The following is a 19,125-nucleotide window of genomic DNA, read 5'->3' as shown; positions in this document are numbered from 1 at the left end:
TCTTGAAATCCTTGATGTACTTTTCTTCCCTAAGGACTTTTGTACATACTCTTCCCTCTGCCCGTAATACTTTCCCCCCCCATATGGCTTGATTCCCTCACTTAATGGAAGTCCATGATCAGATGTCACCTTCTCAAAGAACCTTCTTTGCCTGTCCTATGTAAAACAGTCTTCCTGCTGAGAGGCTGGGCTGGAGAGAAAAACTGAATGAAATCTCTGGTAGTCTTGCAAGGCCTGTCACATAATACAAGTCTTACTCCCAAGACTTTTGAAACAAGTTTGAGTCTAACAAAAGCTGCAGCCCAAGCCCAACTCCATGGATTGAGGTAATCAAGCCCTAAAATGCCTAATAGAAAACAAGGCAAATTCTCTCCTGGTGGAAAATGACATCAACTTCAATCTTTCAGTTCTTTTATAAACATTCTCCTGCAGAAGGGGAAAAAATTAAAAGCCCTATAAAGTGAGAGAAGGAAGTGTGACCAGGAAAAATGTGACTGGTAATAAAGAAAAAAAAGAACTAGGCAATGGGATCAGATCCACAGATGATGCAGATGTTAGACTTAGTTATATAATTCAAATGTTTGCCAGCTGTATTCTTTTTAAATGGGAGGAAAGAGTAAAAAGACAGAGACATTGAAAAGAAAAATGAAATCTATAAAATATAACTGGACATTCTAAAACTAAAAAATACAATATATGAAGTCAACTAATTGGGTTGGTGAAATGGAAGACTGCACAGTGCAGAAGGCAGGCTTGATAAATCTGAAAGATGGGTCAACAGAAAACATCCAAACTGATGCACAGAGAGAAAAAAAAAAAAGCAGAAAGATCAGGGAAGAAAATAAAAAGCACATGGGACACAAACAGTAAAGTATATTTATAACTGTAGTGCCAGAAAGAGAGAAGTGATAATAGAGTAGAAGCAATATGTGAATGGATAATTTTTCACAACTGATGGAATACATCAACCCACAGATTCAAGAGCTCAGTAAACCCCAAGCATGATAAATAAAATGAAAACCATAAGTATGCTCAGCACAGTCAAACTGCTAAAAACAAAGAGAAGATCCTAAAAGCAGCCAGAAAAAAAACACACATTACCTACAGAGAGCAAAAAGGTTTTAAGCTGACTTACAAAAAAAATATGAAAATCAGAGGACAACAGAATGCTAACTTTTAAGTTGCCAAATAAATAAAACTGCCAATCTAGAATTCCATATCCAAGGAAAATACCCTTCAAAAATGAAGGTGTGATTAAGACCTTTCAAACAAACAAACACTGAATGAGTTAACTGCCCCCAGGCCTGAACCATAAGCAATATTAAAAGCTCTTCAGGCTTAAGAAAAATGAATTAAGATCGAAGCACAGAACTACCAAAATAAAAATAAAAATGAAAAAAGTGCAAAGAAAAGAGAAAATGTATGCATAAACAAGTAAGAACACTGACTATTGAAAGCATAGATATTTCCAACATTTATAAGTAAAAAGCTAATAAAAGAGATAAAACAGAATAGTAAGAAGTACTTTACCTAGCCAAAGGAAGGTAGGAAAAGGAGAAAATAAAGGAATAAAGAAAAAATTGGCAAAAAAATAGCAATAAAAGCTACTGTATCAGTGATTATACCAAAAATAAATAGTCTAAACACTCTAAAGAACAAAGATTCTAAGATTGGATAAAAGAATAAGACCAAAGTATAAAATGTTTACATGACATGCACTTTTAAACATCAGGACATAAACAGGTTGAAAATAATGGAACAGAAAAAGTTTTGTCATGCGAACAATAGTTAAAACAAAAGTGGTATGGCTATATCAATTATCAGACAAAGTAGGCATGAAGTATTCATACAGCTAACAAATGATGTTTTATAATTATAAAAGTGTCACTTCATCATAAAGACATGAACAATCCTAAATTTTACTGAATAACGCAGCTTCAAAGTACATAAAATAGCTTCTCCTCCAATCATCTCTACTCTCTATCCTGCTTTCCTTTTCTAATCTCCACACTTTTCACAGTATGACATTATATATTACTTATTGTTTTCCTTAGTCCACCACCTCTTTGTGGAGAATGTAAGCTCCACAAGGGCAGAGACTTATTCTATCCTGATCACCCTATATCCCCTGTAACTAGCCTAGCACATGGTAGGTACTCAATAAATATTCGTTGAACAAATTAATAAAACTGTCACTACAGTAACTTATTTTCTTAGTGTTTACTTTTAAAGTTTATATGATCCATTTCTTTTCTTCAGTTATGCAACCTTTTAACTTAAATAATACTTAGTAAGTCTCTGCCAGCCAAGATGTTGCATGAGAAGTTTAAATAAGAAGTCTGAAAAATGTTACTAGGAAATATATTTCCTCTTTATGAAACAAAGCCTCCAAAATTAAAAATCACTAAAATGTGCCTTCCTCCATTTAGTAAACATATTTAAATATATATAGATAGATTCACATAAATAAAATAATACAGTTATATATTAGCTTTCATGTTTATTCAACTTCACAGAAAATCCAAAACTGTGTCTGAAAATTGGTTATCTATCTAAATACCAACTGTTCATTACGGTGACATAATACTATGTGGTAGGGGAGATATGCCTAAGTTAAACAAATTCTTAAATTCCTGACATTCTTTAAGTGGGCAAAAGGAAAATCAAAAATCAAACTTACAAGTTATAAGAAAATACAGAAAGTAATGTAACCTTTAATACCTGGAACAAGTTTTACAGCCACATTTGTAATTTACATATACAGTGGAGATCACTGAAAAAGCTTCCTGTTGCACTGCAGCAAGAAATTTTATTATAGTGTAGATTAAACGGATTTGCTACAGAGTGCAGCAAAGACAACCTCACTGAAGAATCATAAGATCTTCATAATGGAACTTGTTACAGTGAGTTAAATATTTTCTTAATTTTTTTATACAGTATGTATTTTCAAAATGAACATTATCACTGAAGAGTCTGCTAACCACTGTTAGCAATTAACGTTTTACACATACTTAATTTTACTTTAGTTACAGTATGTGGTTCTCCAAATGTTAGTACATGAAATGTTAAGTTTCAACATAATGAGATAATCCCCTAAGATGACTCAGGACATCAAAACTTTGATCATTATTGCACCTATTTTTTCTACAGAAAAATGGAAACTTTACATCATAATCCTCCCAAAAAGTGAACAGACAAGTTATAAAATCACAGACTCATTGTCATTGAACAAAATCTACAATGAACATTTTTTGTGAACTGACGTACAGAATTAAATGTGCAATGAAATTTGGTTAACTATGATCATGCAAATAAAAATCCTCCACAATCATTTTTTCACTGTTTTATAAAATGGTCTTAAAGATATACTCCCATAAACATTTCCGGTGCAATTTAGTCAACGACAAAAATACAAAGCTATCCCTTATTCTTTATTTTATAGATTTAAAAACATGCCTTTGTACTGCTGAAATAGAAATAGCGTGTTTGGGAGAACTGAGCTAATGACACATTTAAAAACCAACTGTATCTTGGTCCAACATTAGCTGCCTTGATATACAGCAGCCTCCCATAATCACTGGTGTCAGTACTGTTGTAGATGAAGAATAGTTAAATATTGAGAGATTAAGACACAATTCAAAACTTTTTTTTAAAAAATAAAAGGCCGTTTCATAAACATGACGAAATCTTCAAAAGAAAAATAATCACATCAATTGGGATATACACTGGAAAATCGTAAAATGTCACTTTCCAAAATAGTAGTTTCTTTATTATATCCCCCATCTATTATAACCAACTTGGAAATATACCTTAAACATAATGGCATATTAAATGAAAATGCTCCATTATCCATTGTGATAAATTTAATAAGTTAGAATATGATTTTCTTTTCTGATGGTAACCATGAAAAAAATGAAAGAACAGCACCTGAAATACTAAAATGAATTTAGGAAAGCATTAAGTTGTAACCTATATGTTTTGGTTGAAAATACAGTTCATAAAACTGTATAAAGGATGCTGCCTTTGTTTCTATATTTTGTAGATTACAACAAGGAAAGGAAAAAAGATATGCTCTAAACCCAAATATATTTCCACTTCTCCCCATCTGGACAAAGTGGAATTCCATTCAAAGTTCATAAGACTGTGATACCTACAGTAGCTCATATAGTTGGATATGTCGCTCCCACCCCGTCCCTCCCCCGCTGAAACAATTTTTGGCTCCAAAATAAAGTACAATAATAAACTCTTGATGAAAAACTATGTTATGGGGCAATCTATCGTATACTATGGCTAAATACGAATTTACAGAAAAGAGCACATCCCATTTTCAGCACTTTTTTTCATAAACATGCAACTCACTATAAAATACAAAACACTTGCTTTCAAGAACAGCTTTATAAAGACACACTGCATCAATAAAATTTTTTTCTTTCTGATTAACTTTACACTGTTATGGAGAACTGAAACACTTCTAATGTGTATATATCAGATTTTATATTATAGTGTAATAATTTGCATTTTCTGAACATAATGTTCAAGGGGAAATATCTATACACAATAACATTCTAGACTATTAAAAACTAATTCAAACTGCAGAATTTTATTGATACAGTAGATTAATAAAAACTGAAAAGGGATGATAAAATGGGATAAAGAATTCAGTACATTATTTTATAACACACTCTTTAAAATTATAATATTTTAAATCTCTTTTTAAAAGTTTCCTTGCCATGAAAGGCCAGAAAATTCTGGGACCAATACTGAGGTGTAAAATAATCAAACAACTTCAGGACTATTCCACAGTTTGCGTGGCGTCCTCCCATCAGAGGCATTGTTCAGGTGTAATGGCAGACAGTTTAGCACCTCTGAAGATTAAGGGTGCCCAGGAGTAAACACTAGGTAAGATACACAAGGGAAAGAGATCATTTTAACTCTCCAACAAATTGTGACATCAAGAAACTGACACCATTTGTTGAAAAAAAAATTTCACAGTAAAACTGCAGAGAATACAAATACAAACACTGACAGATTACTGCTTAAGATCTATCCTAACAAACTCTTTTCAAATCAATAGATCCAATAAACAGCTGGGTACTGTCAGTTTAAAGCCGCAGATAAAAGCTATACAAGCACTTTAGAAGTCAGAAACATAAAAAAAAAAAAAGAAGAAGAAGAAGAAAAAATATATTTACAAGTTTCTTCTTTATGTCTACATAGCCATCGCACATTAGACTTTTTCACAAGACTCCATAGTCAATGTTATCACCGTGCGCGTGGCTAAAGCATGTGACCACAAATACATGAGGTCATCAGAGTAAGGTCCAACTGTCCACTCTTCAGCAGTCCCATTTTGTGCATCAAAGGCTTTACTCAGCCTGAAGCTTGACAAAAAATTATTTTTTCAAAGCTTTCACACAGAAAGTTATTAATGACATTTGTTCATCGCCTTTCTCTTTTAGAACTTCGCCGCCGTACCTTGAAAGAAATATCACCAGATGCTTAATTAAAATGGGTACATATTAATTAGACACAGTATTATTATTTTTTAACCAATCATTATTCTTACACGTTCTTGATTTTCTTTGCTTTTCTTTCCTCAAAACCTTTCTCCTGTGTTAACTTTCTGCCTTGACATCACATATTTAGATGTACATAATACATGAATGCCCATAAACAGCCTTTCCCAGGATAGCAAAAGAGAGAACTATCTTACTTTTCTATTTAATAATTTTAAAGAGAAATGAACAGAAGTCAATGCCAACAGCAAGAAAAACAATTGCAAATATCACCTTTTTACTTATGTTTCTGTAGTAAAAGAAAACATTTGATATTTATGAATTTAGGCTTACAGCTGTCTTTCTCAGAAAACAGCTATTGAGTTTGGATCATAACAACTATCAAATACATATAAATAATCTGAAATTCAGACATATTACCACTTACTGGCAAGTACTAATGAAAACATAAAACTTTAGTTCAAAAAAGATCAGTATTAACAAGAGGAATACAAATAGAACAGGATTTTAATTTAATTAATTTATAGTATAGTATTTCTTTGATGAAGACATCAGTCACTATGTACAACTCTTCAGCCTTATTTTTCCACCCCCCTAAAACCCTTTACAAACAAGCCCAACTAGTTTGAGACCATAATTCAACATATTTTTCTGTGGTCTTAATTCATTCACATAAATGCATCCTGATGCAGATAGAAGTGCTGATTATATTAAATAGAACAGAGGGGCAGGGATCAACCCTGGGACCTGATCAAAGAACACAGGTTTCTCAAACAAAGATGGCTGGCTGAGCTGACCCAAAGATTCAGCATTAATGTTAGGAAGATGACAGCTCTTACTTAAATGTGTTAATTATATTTCTTCCAAAGGGAAAAAATCTGAGATGTAACCAACAAAACCATTCATTTCTTTTAAAAAAAAGTATCTCAGGAAGCATCACATTCCTACTTCTGTAAAAGAAGTGTCTATTACCAATTTTATGAATTCCAAAAGCTAATTTTAGTTAAAGACATGATTTTATTCTATATGACTAACTACTAGTAGCTAGTGGGAAACTCCAACAAATACTTACGAAACATAAACAAGAGTATATATAACAGATACAGGGAGAACTTAAATGTGTAAGGTGTTGACATCAGACTGTCACTTGTTCCTCTCTGCATTCAGTTTTAAACTGGGCATTTACCCATTCACTAGGCTACATCTATTATTCTCACTTGGTTTCAGGTTTTCACAAAGGATATAGTCTCCACTATCTAAGCCGGTAGATGAAACAACACTATAAACTAATGAAGAAAAATATATAAATATTTAGAATTATTAAGTAACAGCAAGTGCTAAATGGATCTGACCAAATATTTACCAACTCTAAGTCTATATTCCATACTATTACACATGGCACTTTCATAAACACATACATTTACTGCAGAAACTTCTTCTTCCTCTGTTTCTTCCTGTGGATTATCATCGACAGGAGAGCTACCCTGAAACACATCTACTTCTTCACTTGAATCATTTTCTTTAGTAGCAGCTTGTTTGGAGCGTCCTACACGGCTAGAGTAAAACACATGTAAAATAAAATGAACATTCTGATCCTTAAGTGGTAGGTTACTTCATAACAGGAAATGCTTTAAATATTTCACAGGCTTTCATTTATTATCATTTTTATTCTCAATTACCTTGTAAGCCAAGAAATATTTTTCTTACATTCTGAACCCTAAACAAGCACTTAATCCTAGAATCTTATAAAAAGATCTACCAAATAATAAGTCAGTGTGACTGAGACCAATACCATAAAGGATTTTAAAACATAACCCAAAGTCTACTCTTCCTTTTACCTTTCTCAACTCAGTAAAAGGCTGAGTTGCTCAAAGCAGAAATTTTAAGAGTCTTTCGTCATAGTCTACAACTCTTTACCTGGCCCTAAGATTCTACTTATAAAGAAATCTCAAATCCATTCACTTCTCTCCATCTTCATTGTTACTACGTATTTCTAAACCATTCTCATCTCTTGCCTCTTCTCTTTACAAGTAATCTTTCAAAAATGTAAAAACAGCTGATGCCACGCCCCCTAGAGAGCCCCCTATGTACTGAGAGTAACTGCATAAACCTCCTTAATACAGTATATAAAGCCCTGCAGACGGGCCTTGCCTACCTGTCCATTCTCATCTCTTTCCACTCCCCAGTTCCCCACAACTACAATTCAGCAATATCCTTGCCTTCCTTCAGCTCTCTGAATTTGCCAGGATTTTTCCCACTTCAGAACCTTCCAAAACAGTGTTCCCTCCACCTGAAATGTTCCTCTCCCTACTCTCTATCAGTCTAACTCCTACTACCCTCAAGGAATCAACTGGTCACCTTCCAAAGAGAAAACTTCCCCAATTCCCCAGCCCTGTCCTTACATTCTCTTACAGCACCCTAACTTTATCCTTCAGGGCACATATCACAATTTACTATTCCATATTTATGTGTGATTATTTAATGACTACATGCCCATTTAGATGGTAACTCCTATAAGGATAAGAATTGTGCCCGTTTCGTGCCACTATATTCCCTAGCACCTAGTACTCTCTGAAACAGGAGACACTCAAAAATATGTAATAGATGCCACCATTTAATTAAATGTATCTCTCTTGATAAAATTTTTTTTAAATTAAGAACATAGCCTATCATTTCTATAAGCAATCGAAAATAGATATTGTTTAATCCATACTCAAACCAATTACTCAAACGTACTTGATTCAGTTTTTCAGAATTAATAGAAGAAAATACAAGGAAAATAACACAATCTTTCTCAATTCCACTGAGGTCAGAACAAGAAAACAGACAAATCATAACATATGTTATTACATTACCTCTAAAAAGGGGCTTCCCAGTGAAAGGAAGTTAGGCTGTTAAGACAGAATACAGAATCTCTTTCTGTATTGATTTTTTAACAGAAATGCTTGTTTGATTTAGAACACTCATGTGAGGAACTTGTGTAATTTTAGGAGGTAACATGATAATCATCTAAGCCCTTAATTTTATGAGGCCCAAACAGAAATAAATTAAAGTTACAAGCATGAAAGATATTCACCCCGTTATATTCTTGTTATAAAATTAACCATGGGAATTTAAGATGCCTTAAGAATATTTTTTTATCAAAAAAACAATGATTTTCCATGGTTGAATACAAACACACTTATGAAGCTGCCACAAAAATGTACTTACCTTACTTTTTATCTGAGGGAAAAATTATATGGAAAAAGGCAGGAAGTACTGGCTAGACACTCAGGTAACTTTTCCTCTTCCTATGGAATACACAGGAACAGGAAAAACTTTGAAGGTAACTGAGTATTTAACCAAGGTCTGTTGGCAACTCTGAAAAGTCAAGCTACTCAAGTATGGGATTACTTTCAGAAAAACTGCAAAATTTCTAGTAGAAGACATGCTATTCTATTTCCACTTTGAGGAGAAAAAAGTGCCAATTTACAAATTACAACACTGATGCCCCCATCACTTTAATAAGTTTGGACACAGACTTGTTACTGTAACTCTCCAATAAACATGTACTTGTGTGAACATCCAAAACTATCTATAGATACAGATGTGTTAATGTGATTAGAAAACAAACAAAATCAAGACATCAAGACTTGAGATCACCATGTGATCATTTCCACAGACGTAATTTAAGAAAAATGATGCCTGTTACTTTCCGACATGGTTCAAAGAATCAAAGCAAAAGTGTAAAAGCTATTTTTTAAAGCTGTTGAGGAAAGACATGAAGAAAAATTGTAGCATGGAATGACAAGGTAACGTGGTCTATACTGTAATTATTTAAAAATACTTCATCATCTCTTCAGGTACCATAAAGTATGTCTTGGAAATAATAAACTATTTGGTATTTATTTACAAAGTTTTGTCTAAAACCTGTAAAAATGGACAAATGTCACCAAAGGTTGACTGGGTATCAATCACCTAGGTAAGTTTACAAAAATGTTATCTTACCTAGTGTAATGGGGCTAAATATATGGGATTTCAATACAGCCCTACGTATATTTAGAAATTTATGAACCCCTGCAAAATTATTTGAAACTGGTTTGAAATTTAATATTATTTACAACTTACACATTTTTGGGGGGTTGTGATGGTGATGGCGTTTTTGATGGTCTTCCTCGTCCTTTCTGTGGTGTGGATTGTGTGGATTCAACTGCGCTAGTTTCAGGAGATTCTGCTCTGCTTTGGGGAAGACCCAAATGTGGATAGCATCAACTTATGATTTATAATATAGTAACTAAATGCATGCAGTTTAGAGTTACACGTACTTACCTCTGCTGTGCTCTCCTTGAAGTTCGGTGCTGTTTACTCTTTGACTTCTGCTCTGTGCTTCCGCTTTGTCTTTCTTCTTCTTCCTCTGCTTCTGCTGTTGAAGGTCCAGGTTTTTTTTTGCTTCCTTTTTTACAAGTTTTCATGGTTGGCTCTTCTTTGGGTGTACTTCCACCAGGAGGTTTTGGTGGTCGGCCTCTTTTACCTTTTTTTGGTGGACTATTCTGTTCATCCTCATTTTCTAATATATCTTCTTTGAGCCTCTTTTCCTCAGGCCACTGCTGTTCGTCTGATTCTGAAGCCGTATGGCCTCTCTTCCTTCCACGCTGACTGCCTTTAGGTTTCTGTTCCTGTACCAACTTAGTCAGGTCATCCATCCCTAATTTCTCCTCTGAATCTGTTACAGGTGTTTTTTTCCGGCTTCTAGGTTTGTCCAATTCAGACTAGGAATAAAAGCCACAATTTCAAATATAAAACTTAGTATGCATTGTTAGTATATGTATTTTTAAGAATCAAAAAAAAAAATCTGTTATCCACTTCAGTCATAAAAATGTACCTAAATAAGGTATAGAGTTCTGAAGTACATCAGAACCATAACTACTTACTTGCTTTTATTAATAATTTTCTAATTTAAAACACTATCTGGGGGTAAGAGGGTAAGTTTTTATTCTTACTCAAGCTAGAGAGCCTCAAATGAAACCCCTCAAGATCAGTATTTGATTAGATTTTAAATTTTTGGTGAAGAGCTATTTCATAAAAAAGAACATTCTAAATTGAATGCTTAAATAATGGACAACTATACTAAAGTATAATGGATCTGTTTTGATAGTCAATTTAAGTAATCCTAATTTTACCACACAATGTATAATAAGACATAAAATATCAACTATATTATATATATATATCATGCATACACATCATAAAAGAACTATTTTTATTTTATAAAATGGAGGTTGCAAGATACAAAAGTTTAAACATATTCATCATTTATTAAAAATTCTGAAAACACTTCTGAATCAAAGATACCACTTCATCCCAGATACAACTAACAAAAAAAATAATTTAAAAATCAGTGACTTTCAAATTTAAAATAAAATACCAGTCTACATTCACAGAATTTAATCACTGACCAGCAGATGGAGACTGAGGAAATTCTTCAAAGAAACCAAGAATAGTGATATGAATTTATAATGCTCTCCACAGGTATACACATGTACATAAAACACATAATATTTATAGTACTAAGTTAATTTCCAAAAGGTTTGTTCCAGTTTACATTCTTAAAAAATCAGTGAAAAGAAAAATTATCTAATTACTTATAATTTTTTAATATGTTTAATTAGTCATTTGTGTTTCCTGCCTGTGAACTGCCTAATTATATCCTTGGTATTATGCCCTTTGTCCATCTGTTTATTAAAGTCTGAGTTTTAATCTAAATATTCTACACTTTTGTGTATATTTAAATTTTATTTCCTATTTGTTATGAACTGAATTGTGTCCCCCAAAAATTCATATGCTGAAGTGTTATGATACGATACTACTTGGAGATGTGGCCTTTGGGAGGTAATTCAGTTGAGATAAGGTCACGAGGGTGGGGCCTTCATGATGGGATTAGTGTCCTTATGAAAAGAGACATCAGAGAGATCTTGCTGTCTCTCTCTCCACCATGTTAAGAACACTGTAAGAAGGTGGCCATCTGCAAACCAGGAATAGAGCTCCTACCAGGAACTGGATTGGCCCACACTTGATCCTGGACTTCCCAACATCCAGAAATGTGAGAAAATTAATTTGTGTTGTTTAAGCCTCCCAGTCTATGATATTTTGTTATGGCAGACTGAGCAGACTAAAACATTATTGTACCTTGTTTTAGAATAGGATGCTGAGTTGAGGTTCTAAACTTCCTACTTCCACTGCCAAACAGACATCTAATCAATTTCAAAATCACCGATTTGTAATGCTTCCTTTATTTTGCATTATTTTTCAAAAAATAATAATGTGGGCTTCCCTGGTGGTGCAGTGGTTGAGAGTCCGGGTTCGTGCCCCGGTCCGGGAAGATCCCACATGCCGCAGAGCGGCTAGGCCCGTGAGCCATGGCCGCTGAGCCTGCGTGTCCGGAGCCTGCGCTCCGCAATGGGAGAGGCCACAATAGTGAGAGGCCCGTATACCGCAAAAAAAAATAATAATAAATAATAATAATAATGTTTCTGGGCTAATGTAACAACAGCGCAATATTTTACTAATTATAACTAAGTATGTTTGTGTTTGGTTGGCCTGATCTTATTACTCTTCTTTTTTGCATCCATTTTATTCTTCCACATGGACTTAAAATCACACTGGAATTTTACAATGATATCTTCATTTAGAAAGAACTGTCATCTTTTTAACTCATTTTTTCCATGAAGGAATATGGCATGTCTTCTCTCTCTTCTGTTTCTCAGTTTTGGTATTTTCTCCACATAGGTTCCCCCTACCTCTTTTTAAGGTTATGTTTAGATCCATCTATCTAATTTCGTTGTTGTAATGGTCAGTGTTGTAAAGTAAATCCCCTTTCCCCAAAGTGTACATCTGATATAAAGTAAAATTACCAGAGTAAAATTATAGTTACATATATACATACATACATACGCCTACACTCTTAGTTTTTCAACTGCTTCCCTTATTTTTTTTAAGAGTACAAAAATAAAAATAAATTTGTCTCTTCTTTTTCATTGTCATACTTTTGGCTCCTATTTAATGTCTTTCAGAGCCGGTCAAATATTCTAGAACAATTTTAAATAACAGGTTGTTTTGTTCCTGATTTTTTTTTTTTTTTTTTTGCAGTACGTGGGCCTCTCACTGTTGTGGCCTCTCCCGTTGTGGAGCACAGACTCCGGATGTGCAGGCTCAGCAGCCATGGCTCACGGGCCTAGCCGCTCTGTGGCATGTGGGATCCTCCCGGACCAGGGCATGAACCCGCGTCCCCTGCATCGGCAGGCAGACTCTCAACCACTGCGCCACCAGGGAAGCCCTGTTCCTGATTTTTAATAAGAATGTTTCAAGTATTTTGCCTTTAAGAACAATAATTTTGACTAAATCACTGACTACTGATTTAAACAGATAAAACTTTTAGCATGTTAATGAAGTATCTTTCTAGTATTAATTTACAAAGACTTCATATTTGTCAAGAATGAATTCTAAATTTTATTTATGTCTGCTTGGCATGATCTGAGATTATCTTGTTAGTATTTTTATTTGGGATGTTGATTTGCTTTTTATTCTTTTTAGCGTTTAAATTATCCTTGAAATCTAGGGGAAAATAAAGCCCTATAAATAATTGGTTTTAATTTGTTAGTATTTATCTAGAGTTTTGTACACAAATTAAAAATTAACTGTCATTACTTAGAGATGGGAAGAGAAATATTAAATTAAAACTAAACCCTCCAATTTTAAATGCTACAATTCATTCTGACATCCAAAGATCTGAAAAAGTGGCTGAATTCATTTATGCTCTGGAAAAGGTTTGCTTTTGCGAACCCAAAATTCAATGCCTGTTTTCTTGAGAATATCATAAAATAATCTAAGCTTCCTAAAACACTATATTCTCTAATTTTTCATTTTGTACCGTATTGTTTTCAGAACAGAGGGGGTATAAAATTGAGGTTAGAAGCAGGAAATGGGGAAAGTATGTTATTTGTAAAACTAAATATTACCGTACAAATGTATATGAAGAATAATCCCTTTGCAGTGAAATTTCAATGTGAAGCTCGTAGTATATAAAAAAGACAATACTCTTTCACCATAATCTATTGGTCTTTAAATTGAACTTCTGTCTCATAATGCTCACCTCTTTGAGAATATTTCAGTTGAAACGAGCTTATTAATAAGGTTCTTCTGAAAATGGATGCAATGTTACACAAAAGACAGCCAAAGGCCTTCATTAATTATATAAATAAATCTCAAAAGCTCAGAAATTCAAAACTGTTCTATAAAAAATAGACTTCATTCTGCATTGCTCCAAAAGGTAGAACTAGATATGGAATTTATAGGCTAGCAAAATATTAACCATGCTTCCTAATTAAGCGGGTAGTGGGGAGGGAAAGGAGGCAGTATATGTAGGTATGGGTAGCCTAGTTGAGGTTTCCAACAAATGAGAGAAATTATAAGCTCTCCACTTAAGGCATTTTCAAGCACCAACTCTCATAAATGATAATGAAGGAATTTCTGCACTAAGTGAGAAGCAGGACTAGAAGACATAAATACCTTTTCCAACTCAAGGATTCTTCCATAAATCAGGATAACAGGATTCCTTTCTGGCTAAGCAATCAATTTTTAATTCTGTTTGGGTGAAAATTTTAAACAGCCAATAAAAATCCGAATTTATAGTATAGTTAGGATTTAGTAAGAATTTTAGAATTTTAATTTTTTTAAGTGGAAAGAGAAACAATCTGCTAAAATAAATTACTGGAGAAATCTGAAAAAAACTGAAAATAATTTAAACTTTTTGGGATATGTAAGCTTGGGCCAGTGGAAGGCAGGAGGACAAGTTCTATGTCAGAGAAAGCAAATGTTTTTATTAATAACCTTTTGTCTCTATTAATCGAGTAGATTAAAACACATTAACTTTCATTATTATGATAATCATTAATCAAAAACATTAATCTTTATAACAAAAGCAGCAATAACCATTCATTTGGGTTAATTCTTTAATCTGATAAACCTTACCAGCTAAGTATCCACACTTAACTGATAAAGGAACTCATTCAGGGAACCTAATGGGTTATTCAAGAAATGTTTAGAGCTAACCTCGAAAGTCAAAATATGCTCAATTAATGCCATCAGGTTGTGTTGCAATACATAACTGTATTCTGTATCTGTACTAAAAGTACCAAATTTGTCTTCAAATGACATTTATAAATTATGCCTATCACACACACATCAATATCATTGCTATTAAGATTTTAAAACTAAACAAGGACTTTATGAAAACAGTAGCATTTCCTACATTTACTAGAAACTTATTTAGTAATTAAAGGCTCAAGAAATCAACTATAATGAAGGAAACTTTAAGGACCCTCATTCTAGCCTCCTTCTCTAAGGCTAAGCCTAAATTTACTGTGTTTAAAAAAAACACAAAAGCCAAGCAGTTCTGAGTATGGAACTGGCATGTTTGATTCCAAAGCTCTAAAGAATGAAGATTGCTTACTATAATGACAAGAAACACAAGAGGTTCAATATCCTTAAATTACATGGTAGAGGATAATTATGAACTCAAATTTGTGAGTAAAATCAGATGTCAAACTTGAGAGTAAAATTAACTGGTTTCAGTGTAAAAATGACTATTTACATAGTAAAAATTATTATTATTGTACTTATTATAAAATCAAACCAAATATCTCACCCTTACAAGATCAGAGTCGTCTCTCTTGTCACTTTTTTTCCCCGGCAAAGGTGAAGACATTGTGTAATCTTCATTTTCACTGTGATCCATTTCAGAACTATCAAGCCTTTTAATATAGACATTTGTAATTGTTATTACAATGAAATAACCTTATAAGTTTTTCCTTTTCCCTAGTATAGCTTTATAACTTTATGAGGAGAAGTTTCATTCTTTTCAAAAGAAATCCGTTTTAGTATATTTAACACCATTTGGCTATTTTCCATCATCTTCCCTTTTCATCCCTTCCCTAGATTACTATTAGCTGACTCCAAAGTGGCATTCCCTACCTCAATTCTAGTGCCTCTATTCTCCACCAATAATCTGGGCAATCTTTTAAAGCACAAATTAGACCACTAGACTCCAGAACATCTTCCAGTTTTACTTAAAATCAAACCCAAATTCCTTACATTACCCACAAAGTCCAAACATAATCTGGGTATCTCACACCTTCATCCCTGACCATTATTCTCTCATTCCTACTCTCCAACCAAATTGATCTCTCAAACACACCTAGCTCATTCCCTTAGAAAGAATCTTAGTGAACCGATGGGATTTGGAGAGAAAAAGCAACAAAGGCTGAAAGAAAGTTTAACCAAAAGTAAAGTAGGGAAACTACGAGTCACTTGTTGTGAATAACAATGGGAGATGAGGACTGGGTAAAACTATATAATGGTCTTGAAAACAAACAAGGGAAGCCAATTAAGATTTCCAAGCAATGGAATAACCTGAAAACGTAGCATTTAAAAAAGATTATCTAGCAGTGATATGATATACAATACATAGACAGAGGAATAAGAAAGGGAAATAGCCAAATACTACAGTAATTAAAGAAAGGGAATGAATGATATGATGATAGCAGAAAAGAGGAGTATTAAGTAAACACTGTAGAGAAAAATAACTGGCAAAACTTATTAGCACAGGGGAAAAATCAAAGACAATTTTGAGGTTCTTAGCCTAGATGGGTGAATTAGATCATCTTTGATTATAACCAGGAATTCAAGGAGAAAAGCCAGTAATTTAGGAAATGAGTTGGTGGAAATGTTTTTGGTCATGTTAAATATGAGGCCATCCAGTAGAAAAACATCTAAATGACATAGGTGAAGAAGGGTCACTTAGGTATCAGCCACTAATATGCATTAAAACAGGAATCTAGAAAAAACAAGAACTTTAGATGTAATTTTTGTTTTAATTCGATTATACTATATATCATTTAATAATTTATTCATTACAAGGAAATTGATAAGACATTTTAGAATGTCTCCTCCCTTCTTTACTGATTGGTTATGAATAGTGCAAAAGACAACGTAATCTTTCATAATAACTTAGCAAAATGAATAAATGGTGGCAGTTTAGCCTTGTACAAGGCTCTGCTGCTGACAAATGGTACGCTAAGCCTCATGCTAAAACCAGTTAAAGTGTGAATTATTTTCCTTTTTTCTTTCTTAAGAAGAAAAAAAAAAAATCTCCTGCAAAGCATAATTCAAAAGTACGTTTTTAAAATATTTTTTTAAACAAAAAGTTTATATGTGTACATGGTAAAAGAAATTCAAACCGTATCAGAAAATCATCTCCCTCCTACACTAGATTATTGTAAACACTATTAAGACGTTGCGTACTCTTTCCAAAATTTTCTATGCGTATACAAGCAAATGAAAATACAAACCCTTCTTAAAAATTCAAAAATACTTTACACTGTTCTTTGCCTTTTTCACTCAATAATATATTGTGGAAAGTCTTCATATGACCTCATACCTCATCATTTTTTTAATGACTATGTATTCCATTGTATGGATGAACTAGACATTTAGTTTGGAAACTAGCTTATGTCTATCAACAATGATTGCCCCAACAACCTAAAATATGAAAGGCTGAGATGGAGTACATACCTAAATGAGTAAGCAAATACATTTAACTTGTAAATGGCTACCAGTATTAAAATAGGAATGTTCAGATATGCACTGATTTTCATTCACTGACATTAAATGTAAATGATGTTATTTTAGGTCTCATAGCCTTGATGGAGTCCTTAAATTTTAAGTATGGTATTTCTTATGTACTTACCTTCCTTTTATTCTTCCAGGAGAGCTTGGATTTGAGCTGCTGCTTGCATTGCTTACAGTTTCCATGCGTGATGATTTTGTCTGAGATTGTTTGCCTGCTGATGAAAGCGGCTTATTAACAGCTCCGAGAACATTGGTTGTTTTAGGCTGAAATGAAAAATGCATATCTATTTGATTAAAACCAAAAGAAGTTTAGATGTAAAGAATCATAAATAACACCTGTCAAAGTATTTACATATATAAATCATGAAAAACTTGCCTATCCTTAAGCAAAATAAGAATAAGAATTATAAATTGAATATCATTGAACAAATATAAAACTATATAAACAGAATAATAGTTAAGTTTCTTAGTTACCTGCAGTAAAAGGCTTACATAGGAAGTGAAAGCACATAAAATGTATAGTCAAAAATGAAAATTGATTAATTAGACTCTTGCCAGGGAAGGACATAAGAAGACGTCTTTTTACTTTAATATTTTTATCTTAATATTACAAGACAAGATATTTGAAAGAAGGTCTCCAGGGTTTTACCATAAGCTAAAAAACAAGTTCTATATCTCAGCTTGCATCTATATAGTAAATATAACTATTCCTTACTAGTAAATGGAAGATATCTAATACTTTTGATGCATCAATTTTTAAAGAAATACTAAATAATATAATTATGCCAACAGTCACACTAAAATAAACTACCACATAAAAATTAAAACAATTTTCAAAACATACTTTTCCAGGAGTGAAAAACGATTTCATTTCTGGAGGCAGATAATTTTTGGTGTTACTGAAGTTCTACAAGCAAGGGAAAAAAATAATAGTCAATGACTACTGAAGCACTGTATCTACAAGGTGATTCAAAAGCCAACAAAGCATAGAGCAGCTTTTGTTTTAAAGTACATTATAAAATACGTATTTGTTTAAACTAAATAGTCAGTTGAAACACAAAATTTTAGTCACTGATCTTAAATGCTGTAATAAGCTTAAACTAACCTCGTACAAATTCTAGTACTAACACAAAATATTTGAGCTCTAACATGCTAGAACTCTAAGAGCTCATCAGCAAACACATGCTTATGTAATAATACTCTCCAGGGAAGAGACCTCATATACTCCTATTATCTTTTTTTTTTTTTTTGCGTTACGCGGGCCTCTCACTGCTGTGGCCTCTCCCATTGCGGAGCACAGGCTCCGGACGCGCAGGCTCAGCGGCCATGGCTCACGGGCCCAGCCGCTCCGCGGCATGTGGGATCTTCCCAGACCGGGGCATGAACCCGTGTTCCCTGCATCGGCAGGCAGACTCTCAACCACTGCGCCACCAGGGAAGCCCAGTCCTATTATCTTAATCACAAAAAGGTGAATGCTTAAAAGCAGACAGTCCCTTTTATTGGGTGAACTTACAGGACTGTTCTGATCTCTGTACACTGGGTAAGACGTTAACCGGTATTTTGCTTTAAAAAAAAGAAAAAGGTAGTGGCTGTTTCCTCTCAGTTACTTTAACAGGCTTAGATGCACTATAAAACTCCAAGAGAGATTCTAAAAAACACCTTTTTAAGTATCATACAATACTTGAGTTTTCTGAGAGTGGTTTGGGAACATCCCTGTAGTGTTCCCAGGGTCTTGGGCCTGTTTAGTGTCAGTTCTCTGCTTGTTTCCTCATACCAGTTAGAAATCTCAAGGGCTTCTAACTTCAGACTATCTCTATCAGCATTCTCCTTCCCATTTTGGATCAATGGCCATTATCTCATAGATTTACAAGCTTTGATCACATTTTTGCCTGTGCTCTTAGACTAGCATAAAACTTGGAATACAAACTCTACATCATCCTAACTC

The 19,125-nt window shown here is 33.6% G+C and overlaps 1 protein-coding gene across 6 annotated transcripts in view; it reads right to left on the bottom strand.

Moving 5' to 3' along the window:
- Positions 1-2,480: 2,480 nt before the first annotated feature.
- The window catches only part of PDS5B (PDS5 cohesin associated factor B), a 197,083-nt gene continuing 180,438 nt past the window's right edge, over positions 2,481-19,125 (bottom strand). For 2 of the 6 annotated variants that reach the window (XM_082602513.1, XM_082602514.1), the window contains exons 29-35: positions 18,025-18,087; positions 17,299-17,444; positions 15,199-15,304; positions 9,825-10,264; positions 9,624-9,734; positions 6,935-7,070; positions 2,481-5,475 (exon numbers count right to left, since the gene is read on the bottom strand). In XM_082602513.1, the coding sequence (XP_082458639.1) occupies positions 5,440-5,475; positions 6,935-7,070; positions 9,624-9,734; positions 9,825-10,264; positions 15,199-15,304; positions 17,299-17,444; positions 18,025-18,087 (1,038 nt within the window). In that variant the 3' untranslated portion in view covers positions 2,481-5,439. The remainder of the gene's footprint in view (positions 5,476-6,934; positions 7,071-9,623; positions 9,735-9,824; positions 10,265-15,198; positions 15,305-17,298; positions 17,445-18,024; positions 18,088-19,125) is intronic. The other 4 variants (XM_082602515.1, XM_082602516.1, XM_082602517.1 and 1 more) reach the window with 4 other exon arrangements.

Source organism: Mesoplodon mirus, assembly GCF_964341445.2.
Source record: "Mesoplodon mirus genome assembly, chromosome: 17".
In the NCBI taxonomy this organism is placed as follows: domain Eukaryota; kingdom Metazoa; phylum Chordata; class Mammalia; order Artiodactyla; family Ziphiidae; genus Mesoplodon; species Mesoplodon mirus.
The sequence above is the reverse complement of the archived record's forward strand: the minus strand, read 5'-3'. Positions and strand labels throughout refer to the sequence as shown.